The 10177-nt window shown below is 42.9% G+C and overlaps 1 protein-coding gene across 1 annotated transcript in view; it reads right to left on the minus strand.

Moving 5' to 3' along the window:
- The window catches only part of EEA1 (early endosome antigen 1), a 144970-nt gene that overhangs the window by 70676 nt on the left and 64117 nt on the right, over nt 1–10177 (minus strand). Inside the window, exon 11 of the mRNA XM_019515793.1 lies at nt 8806–9144. Within this exon, the coding sequence (XP_019371338.1) occupies nt 8806–9144 (339 nt within the window). The remainder of the gene's footprint in view (nt 1–8805; nt 9145–10177) is intronic.

The following is a 10177-nucleotide window of genomic DNA, read 5'->3' on the forward strand; positions in this document are numbered from 1 at the left end:
CCCCCCCCCCCGGTCCAAGCCCTTCTCCCCGGCCATTTGGGATTCAGCTCCCCCCCCTTCCCCGCCACGTTGGACCCAAACCCACTTCTCCCCTCCCCACCTGGCCACCGCATCTGACCCAGGCCCACTCCTCTCTCCCCTCCCTGCATGCCGGGTCAGGCATGGGCCCATTCCTCCCCTCCCCCCACCATGTCAGGCCCAGGCTCACTACCATGAAGCCAGTGCCAGGGCTCCAGACACCGGTGCAACTGTTTGCAGCCTGCCTGCCGCAGCTGCCTAGATCCCAGGACAGCTGTGGCAGGCTGCCAGGAGGCTCCATGATGATGAGGGCTGCACACACACCCCTAGGCAGATGGTAGGGGAGGTGCTGGGGTTGCCAGGGCTCCAGACACTGGTGCAGCTGTTTGCAGACTGGGTGCTACCTGCTGCAAGCAACCTGGGCTCCACAGCCATGGCCAGCTGCATGCATGCCTCAGCATGCATGGCAGGGAAGGGGCCAGGGCAGTGCAGCCCTGGCCCCTGCCTGCAACGTGCCCAGAGGCATGCATGCACCCATCCAGCAACAAGGATTAGGTCACTCACTGCTCCCCTGCTATTTGCCCCAGCACACCAAGTAAAGGTGTGGGTTGAGGTTGGGGTGTTTTTGGCACTCCAGCCTAAAATGTTGCTTACCCCTGAACCAGAAAAAAAATTAACAGAAAAATTAAAGATACAGAAAACATGACATACAAGAAAAATGCTGGAAGGATTGGGATTATTTAAACTAAAGAGAAGACAAGACTGAAAGCAGATTTTATAACAGTCTTTCAATATAAAAAAGGTTGTTTACAAAGAAGGTGATAATCAACAGGACAGTGGTAAAGCACTTAAATTCCAAGAGCTGAGATTTAGATTAGAAATTAGGAAAAACTATGAAGGCTGTTAAGCACTAAAGAGACTAGACAGGTTGCAAGGTATCTGTGAGAAGCTTTTAAAGGCAGGTTAAAACATTTTTTACCTGGTATGATCCCACCTAAAGCAGGGAGTGGACTAGATGCCCTCTTGAGGTCATGTCCAACTCTATAGTCCCGGGTAGATGAAAATCAATGATTTTTTCATTTAAAACATTGGATTTTTATTTAAATCAGATTTTTTTGTTTTAATCATATTTTTAAGATTTTTTTAAAAAAATAAACCTATATAAAGATAGTTTTAATTTAAGATATGTTAAAGCTCAAAGATCATCATGGAATAGGGATTACAACTTCTAATTATATACTATTTGAGACAATATATTCATGTAACCTTTGGAGAAAAATTTTATAGGCCATGGACTATATTAGGGGCCCAATCTTATGGGGGTCCCAGTGGCTCCTCTATAGATTAGTAAAGATGAAAGAAAACCACTCTACCCAATGGGACTTAGTGCTCAGTACAGAAGATTCCATTAAGCATCTCTGTGATGCTTAGTTTCAGGTCTCAATCTGTGGATTTGTCTTGTTAACAGCAGTATATGAAGATGAGAGATAACAGACCTGATTACCTACCCATAAGTCCTATCATCTCTCTGCAAGTCTGTGTATAGAGTCAAGCCCTTATACCTCTTATTTGTGTATAGAGTCAAGCCCTTACAGCTCTCTCTAAAAGTGCAAAATTTCAAGTGAAATGAATAGAGGATTGTTGGTGGTAGAGTCAATCTGGGCAAGGTGGAGGAGTCTGGATAGAAATACAAGGAGGGAGGGGCAGTAGAAACGGAAGAGAAACATTTTGAGCAGAATATGCTAGATGTCTTGAGGGATACATTTCTGATGACGGCCTTGCAAAAATCTACAACTTTTGTTCCACTAGTGAGGGAATAGTATGGCAGAAGGGAAAACCTATCATGGCAGTAGGCTTGCCAGGCTGTAAAAGAGACCCTGTTTACCAATATTTTAATGAAGGTTTTCTACCTGTAGGTAAGACAGGAACACGTGAAACATGCAGACAGTGCAACAAAGAAATGCAAGACCTGGTTGCCCAAATGCAACAACATCATGAGAAGTGCTCCTTCTCAAGAAGCTGCATTGAAGATGACAATGGAACATGTCTGAACAAGCAGGATCTCCAGGTTAGTAAACTTTATTTCATACTTCTTTCTTAAGGACTGTCCGTCTTCCCTGTCAACATCCTTTGGGTGAACTTCTGAACTACCTGAATTCTCACAAAAATGTTTGAGAAAAAATATTAGTTATTACTTTATGGAACTATCATATTTTTAATGCAGTTGTGATATAAAATAATGGCTGAAATACGCACATCCTCCATTTACAGTTTCAATTCTAAAGTAGTCTTGAGTGCGGTAAGTAATACTAAATAAGCAGTACTTTAGTGACTGCATTGACTTTTTTTGTTCAGGAGGATCCATCCTCAACATGCAAGATTTTGACCATCTATCTTCAACATCATCACCACTGCCTATAGTTTTAGAGTTATCTGTTAATGATACCAGTGTTTCAGTAAAATGTACGTCACATAGTATATCACCTGTAGCAAAAAGGAAAAAAAACCTCCATCACCCCAGAAGCAACCATAAGCAACCAGTTTGTAATAAGAACCAGCAGATTACAGCAAGAGGTCATTGATGAAAAAAATTGCTCATTTGTTTATGCAACAAACTCTTTTTTCATATGGCTGAGAACACATGCTTCACTGACATAGTTCAGTGATTATGACCAGGATACAGTCCACCCAAAAGAGCAGATATGGAAGGCAAATTGCTTGATAAAGTGTATGAGAAAGAAGTTGAACAGTGTGCAAGAAGTCTAGAGGGAAAAATTGTTAACCTAAGTCTTGATGGGTGTAGTAATGTCCACAATGATAAAGTAATATGTGCTTGCGTGATCCAGTAATATGTGCTTCTGCAGCTCTGCAGAAAAGGACCTGGAGGTTACAGTGGACAATAAGCTGAATATCAGTCAGCAGTGTGTCGTAGTTGCCAAGAAGGCTAATGGCATACTGGGCTGCATTGGTAGGCATGTTGCCAGTAGGTCAAGGGAAGTGTTATTCCCCTCTATTCAGAACTGGTGAGGTCACATTTGGAGACTGTGTCCAGTTTTGGGCCCCCCCTACAAAAGGGATGTAGACTAATTAGAGAGAGTCCAGCAGTGGGTGACAAAAATGGTGAGGAAGCTGGGGGACATGACTTATGAGGAAAGACTGTGGGAATTGCACTTATTTAGTCTAGAAAAGAGGAGACAGAGGAGATTTAATAGCAGTCTTCAAGTACCTGAAGGGGAGTTTGAAAGAGGATGGAGCTAGGCTATTCTCAGTGCTGGAAGATGACAGAACAAGGAGCAATGGTCTCAAGTTGCAGCAAGGGAAGTTTAAGTTAGATATCAGGAAGAATTTTCTCAATAGGAGGGTAGTAAAACACTGGAACAGAGGTAGTGGAAGACTCCAGGCATGAGGGGTTTCCAAACCCAGCTAGACAAAGCTTTGGCTGGGATGATCTAGTTGGGGACAACCTTGCTTTGAACAAGGGGTTGAACTACATAACCTCCTGAAGTCCCTTCCAACTCTAACTTTCTATGATTCTATAACAGAAGAAAGGACTGTCTACCTTACAGAAACAACTGATACACTAGGAAATGCACACACAGCAGAACACTTACAAAAATAAGCAGTAAAAGCTGTAACAAACTGTGAAAAAAATGCAAATGTCTAGTGCACAGCTTTGTCACAGACAATGCTTACACCCCAGGGAATTACGTAATTATAGTCCTGCGTAATTTTGCGCGTAAAACACATGACTGTGTATAATCACATAATATCACAATTCCTCAGGGTGTAGCTGGTGAGTGGGAAGGAGAACTCCTGCCTGCAGGAGAGGTGGCTGGGCATGGGAGTGAATGTGGGGTTTGTGGGCCCCCTAGCCACATGCCCCCCACCCCATGGTCCGCAGACCCGCCACCAGCAGCAGCGAGTGGCAGGTCCTTGGGCTGCTCTTGGCCAGGACAGGTAAAGCCCCTGGTGGCACATGGCTGCAGCTGAGCACCCAGGCCTGCACATGGTTCCCACCTGCAGTGCTGAGAGCCCCACGTGCTGGCAGGGAGCCAGCCTGGTATGGCCTGAAGGCGCCCACCAACAAGCCAAACTGGGCTGGCTTTGTGCCGCCACATGCAGCCCCCAGTATTCGCTGTAGCCGCACATCACCGGGGGCTCTGCCTGCTGTAGCCATGTGCACTCCAAGAATCTACCAGCAGTGGGGACTGTACACAGTGCAGGGTGGGGGGCATGTGGCAGCCTGGGCTGTACAAGGCAGCCCATGGCAGCAGAGGCTGTGCAGGGGAGCGTGTGGTGGAGGAGACTGTGCACAGGGGGATCACCACACCCACCCACAAACCCCACACACTCCCAATACCCACACCCACCCATATACCTCACATACATACCCACACCCCTTCACAACCTCCTCCACAAAACCCCCACACCCCTGCACGTCTTCACAAACCCTTAGACACACACGCACCCAACACCCACTCTCCAACCACACTCCACACCACCCAGACACAAGTATCTGCATATATTTCTAAAGAAGGTTCAAATAGTGTTATATTTAGTTTAATTTGTAAAAAAAAATAAAAAAAAATAAAAAAATCCAATTCATTTTGCATAATTTTGAATTTTTCTGTGCATAATTCCCTGGCGTGTAAATGTTGCAAATGTATCAAAGATGAGAAGAAATCTAGAAGAAAGTGAAAAAGCCCCAAGCTAATAACATATGGCTTCCATGTGCATTTGATGCACCTCTTAGTCAAAGACTTCAGTGCTCCAGAAATAAAAGCTAATGTTAAAATTGCAAAATACTGCTGTAACAACCACTTTGCAGCAGTTGCGCTGAAGAAAGCAGGAGGAACTAAACTAACTCTCCCAGAAGATGTGTAATGAAACTCAGTAATGGACTGTTTTGAGCAATACATTGAGAACTAGCCTAATCAGACGAAAATTTGTGAAACAAAATAGTTACAAAATAAATGGAACCTGTCATAGCCAAATTTCTCAACATTGGGCTAAAGAGAAATGTAGAAGGTATGTTGATTATCCTTAAGCCTATTTCCATAGCCTTGAACAAGTGCAGGGAAATCACTGTTTTATTGCTGATGCTGTTGAAATTTGGAAGGAACTGAGTGAGACCTTGAAAACAGAAATATGCAATGCCATAGGTAAATTTAAGGCATTAAAAAAAATGAATGGATCAAGCATCATCTCCAGCTCATTTTGTTGCCAATATTCTGAATGCTCAGTACCAGGGTCAATTCTTAACTGCAGAAGAAAAGGAGTTGACTATGTTATGGGCATCCAGCAATCATCCATCCATAATACTAACTATAATAAATTTCAGGGCTAAGGTTGAACAATTCAAGAAATACATGTTTGCTGATGAGGTTTTAAAGGAAGTCACACAAGTGAACTGATGGAAGTCGCTTAAGCACGTGGATCAGAGCTTTGAAAATGCTAGTAGCTTCTTCTGCAGGTGTAGAACGGATATTTTCTGCGTTTGGACTAATTCATTCTAAATTGAGAAGTTGTTGGGGAACTGCAAAAGCAGGAAAGCTCATCTTTCTTTTCAGGCTTAAGAATAAACAGGAAGAGGAAGGTGAAGACTGGGTTTGCTGCAAAACCCAGTATTTTAAGTTTCTCATGCTGACCCGGCTGAAATAATCTATTTAATTTTTTGTTAAAAACACATTTCACATTTATAACTAAAACAGTTAAAAATTCAGAAATACATGCTTGTTTTATTAAAATAATTATATCTGTTTGTTGCTGAAGAAAAATATCCAAAATACATAAAGTTGTCGTCTCAGTTAAATAAAGCAATTTAAACGTCTGTTGTTTTTGGTGACGGTTGTTGTTGTCCTCCTAATACAGCATGGCAAAAATATCCCCCAAATAGCCATGATTTGTCTAGTGATAGTGTCATGATTGGAGATAGTTCACCTTCCAATGACTTCACAAGTGTCTGCTTCAATTAGCTTTGATAAATAAAATAACCAAATCATAATTCAGTTTTCTGATGTAGCTGCAAAATTAAACTGAAAAAATATTAAAATAAATCACTGCTTTAAAATGTATAGTGTGTATGTTCTAAAAATGAAACCTACTTTTATCTCTGAGTTGTGAATAATATGCATTAAGGTTATATCAAACAACAAGAATGCACTTTTTGAAGGAAACAATGATTCAATCAAGGCTTCCTCTGCCCAGTGATTTGAATTGTGATTTAAATCAAACCCACCCTGCTATAGAGTCTAATAAACTTTACTATTAAGTAACATCTCAATATTCAAATTAGAACTTTTTTGTAGCTACATCCTATTACAACTTTCTCTCCTCCACCGAGCAGTTAGAAGTAATCTTGCTTGTTCCTTTTTATTTACTGCTTTCAAAAACTTTAGACAGCTGAGTGATAGTTGTTCAGTTGCATCTGTGAAGAAAACCCAATGAACCAGAATTCATTTTCATTTGCCAGTACACCATTTGATCAAGGAAGACAATGGGACAAAACAATGAAGGAGGACAACACCGAAGAGTGCAACACGGACGTTAGCTTGTGCTATGCTAGGGAAGAGGAAACTGGCATACAGGCCTCAAGATCCCTTGTTATTTATTCGTGGGTGGGGGTAAGATGAACTTGGGAATCCTTAGGCAAGATACAAAAGAATACAGCTACTTTAAGTCAATCAGAATGCAAATATACTCCAAAAAAAGGGAAACTACAAAAGACCCATTTGCAGCAGCTTTTATAGATTAAATTAATTAGCTGGATGAGCACTCTTTCGTACAAGAAGAAATACTAAATTATCCTTAAAAGTATGCTAAGCAGACTGCAGTAATATTTTAAAAAATAAAAAAGCTATCAGTAGGAATTCATCCCAATAAGTCTCTATGGCTAGGGACAGACATTATGCATAAATCGGTTTAAGTTATCAGAAACTGGTTTAAACCTGTAACAGAACAGAAGTTCAGTGCACATAAACCAGTTTGAAAATGGCTGAAACTGGTTCGAGATAAACCTGGCTGAATGTAGTATCAGACTTAACTGATTTGGGTCAAACTGATTTATGCAATGTCTGTCCCAGACTTCTTCCTGGTTTAAGTTAAACTAGAGTCCCCCAACATCCCAGATTCTTTGCAGCCCTGAGCTGGACTGGGCTAGGCTGTGCTCTCTGCTCCAAAGAACAGGCTCGCCCTGCCCCTCTCCTCTCTAGCCAGAGCTCAGAGAGAGACTGCAGGCACAGCAGGGTCTGCCTGGCTTCCCTTGCTGCTCAAGCAGGGATCTCCCCCTCCCTCCCTCCCACAGTATGGACTCCAACCACAGACGTGGGGCATGTGGTATGCGAGCTAATGATGAAAGGGTGCGTGCATGCGATTTCACTGGGACAAGACAAAGACAGACAGGACAGTGTCCACTTAGGGTTTTTTGGAGCTAATCAACAGGTCAGCTGGTAATGTCCCTCCTTGATAAAAGCTATTTAAGAAGAGCTTGACCTAACGAGAGAGGCTTTTGTTTTGCTGATAAACACTGTTGTTTCATCAGCCCCCCTGCTGGTTTGTAGCCCTGTCAGGTTGCAGGGTTGCAAGGAAGAGGGAGACTGAAAAGTTCAGTATCATCAACAGATGCATGCACTGCACACCCCACCTTTGCCTCAACACTCCCACCCCTTGAGCAGCCAGTAAGGGAAAAACCTGAGACAGTGCAGGCTAAGTGGGGGCTTAAACCCCCTCCCTAATCAGAACTTCCTGCCAGGGCCGGGCCACAGCCCCCAGCTCAGCAGTGTGGAAGGGAAGGGAGGCTGATCTAGTGCCCCCTGGCTTCTAGCCTGAGCCACCGCAGGCATGTGCCTCCATTTCTGGAATGAAAAGGGAATATCTATCCACCTCCAAATCAGTTCAATCTAAGCAGGTTAGACTGACCTGCAAAGATTGAATCAATTCAGGCTCAGGCTTTTTGAAGTCTAGCCTATGGGCACTTATACATGTATACTCCGACACACTATAATTACAGCGCATTGGAGCAGACTCTAGTAATCAAGATTGCTAGAGCGTGGAATAACTGCACTCTAGCATCACATGCATCTGCATCCCCGCATTGAAAAATGGCAGTGGGGGCATTTAAATTGAAACTCATTCAACAAGCTTTAGTTAAAGCACCCTCACTGCCATTTTTCAGCACAGGGATGCTGATACATAGGACTCAGAGGCTTTAATTAGAATGCCTGCGCCCCACACTCCTGGAGCACATGTATAAATGCCTAATAGCTCTACACCAATGTACCCTAGCTGAGCAGATGGCTTTAGTCAGATCTGAGTAACATTCTACATATTATTTCTTCATTACACAAATATAGAACCAGCATGATTACAACTATACAAATACATATGGAAAAGTGTAGGACACCGTTGCCCAGCTGGTGGCCCCCACACGGTTATAGCATGAGGCTCATGGGCTTCTGGTATGGCCACTGCAGGAGGAGAGAGAAAAAGGGGGACAGCCAGGCTTGTCCCCGTGACATGCATGGCTGAGGCAGAGATGGTAGAGGTGTGGGGGCACTGCCTACACGGTGTGTGCAGAATGGAGGTGTGGAAGGGGCACGCACTAAAGTTGCCCTGCCTGGTAGGAGAGTTTAGGGAGTGCTGCCTACATTGTGAGTGACCCTCACTCTGCAGCTTGCACCTTACACAGCCCCTAGGGCTACAACCCATGTGGCATGTGGGCCCCAGCTGCCTGGATGTTGGACAGCCCTGGTAGGATAAAAGAATAAACAAAATGAAAAGGGAACTCACTTGACTGAGCTCACTTTGGAGCTGTAGGCTATGTTGTTCTTTTTCTTCCCTCTGTTGCTGCAGCTGTTTAAACTCTGCTTTGAGATGCTGGTACTTAGTCTCTACTTCTGACAGTTCTTCCTTAAGTTTCTGGCTTGCTTCTCCCTTCTCACCTAGTTCTGTCTGTAACCTCTGCAATGAAGCTTCAGATGCAGACAACCTTGCTTGAAGCTGCTGGCAGTCCAGATCCTTTTGATGTAGGCTTGCCTGTATGTTCTTTTTACTCACAGATACTTCACTGTGCCTTTCTTCTAATTCAGTGTAATCCAGTTCTTTCTTCAGAAGCTTTTCTGTCAAACTCTAAAAGTAGTTAAATTTGAATTGATTTACAATTCTGCTTATATCGGATCAACTGTTATCACTCAGATATCCACCCCTTATGAACGTTAATCCAGACTAGTAAGCAATTCACTCACGATATAAATGCCTCTAAAACTGAGCGAAGGAGGAATGAAACAGAAATTAAAATGGGGAATTTGACCTGCTTCACTAATTTCTTTCCAGAGTCTATGCAGTAAACCATTTCAATGTTAAATCATGTTATTCAAGGCCTACATACATATTATAGAGTTATAGTCTGGGTTGAAGATAACCTTTTCCTGAGCTTTCCTCTTCACGTTAAGGTACCAGATTCAATGCTATTTCAGCATCTTGGAAGCTGTTTAATTGACACATATTGAAAAACTGCTTTGAGGTATAAAACAATCACCGGTATATTCAAAGTACTTGCGCCTTACATACAGTTCACTGCATATTTACAATTGTGGTTCAAATTCTTTTAAATGTTTTGTGTAAGCCATCAAGGCTCCACATTTTCAAACAAGTTTCCTCATTTTGTTCTGCCACTACATTTCAAGCAAGAGGGCCATTCTCCTGTTCCTGTTATCCCGATTAAGAACCTCTCAAGAGAGACTGCAAAACAACTATAACTTGTGGTACTAATAATGGTAATTAGAATGAGAAACTCACATCATGACTCAAAACATTGGCTCTGTATTACAAGATGAGAGTTGGTATTGTAGCAGGTCAGTGCAAGGCCTAAGCATGGCTTTGTTGACTTGAGTGGTTACAGTTCTGGCATTGTATTGCAACTACAGGCATCCCTCCTCCACATCCTTAAAGGTGTGCATCCCTCAAATCAACGAAGCCAGACTTCTATTCTCACTGAAGGCAACAGGGCCTTGCAACTAATCTGAATAGAAAAAGCGAAACAAGAAATCATCTGCAAACTGGATTGTGTTAAGTCTAGTTTAAACAGGATCTATGGATTTGTATCCCATTAGTTTTTGTGATATCTTTCTTCCTATGGGTTCTCTGCTTGCCTACCTCTCTC

This window comes from Gavialis gangeticus, unplaced genomic scaffold (assembly GCF_001723915.1).
Source record: "Gavialis gangeticus isolate Ggan-Ray unplaced genomic scaffold, GavGan_comp1, whole genome shotgun sequence".
Lineage (NCBI taxonomy): Eukaryota > Metazoa > Chordata > Crocodylia > Gavialidae > Gavialis > Gavialis gangeticus.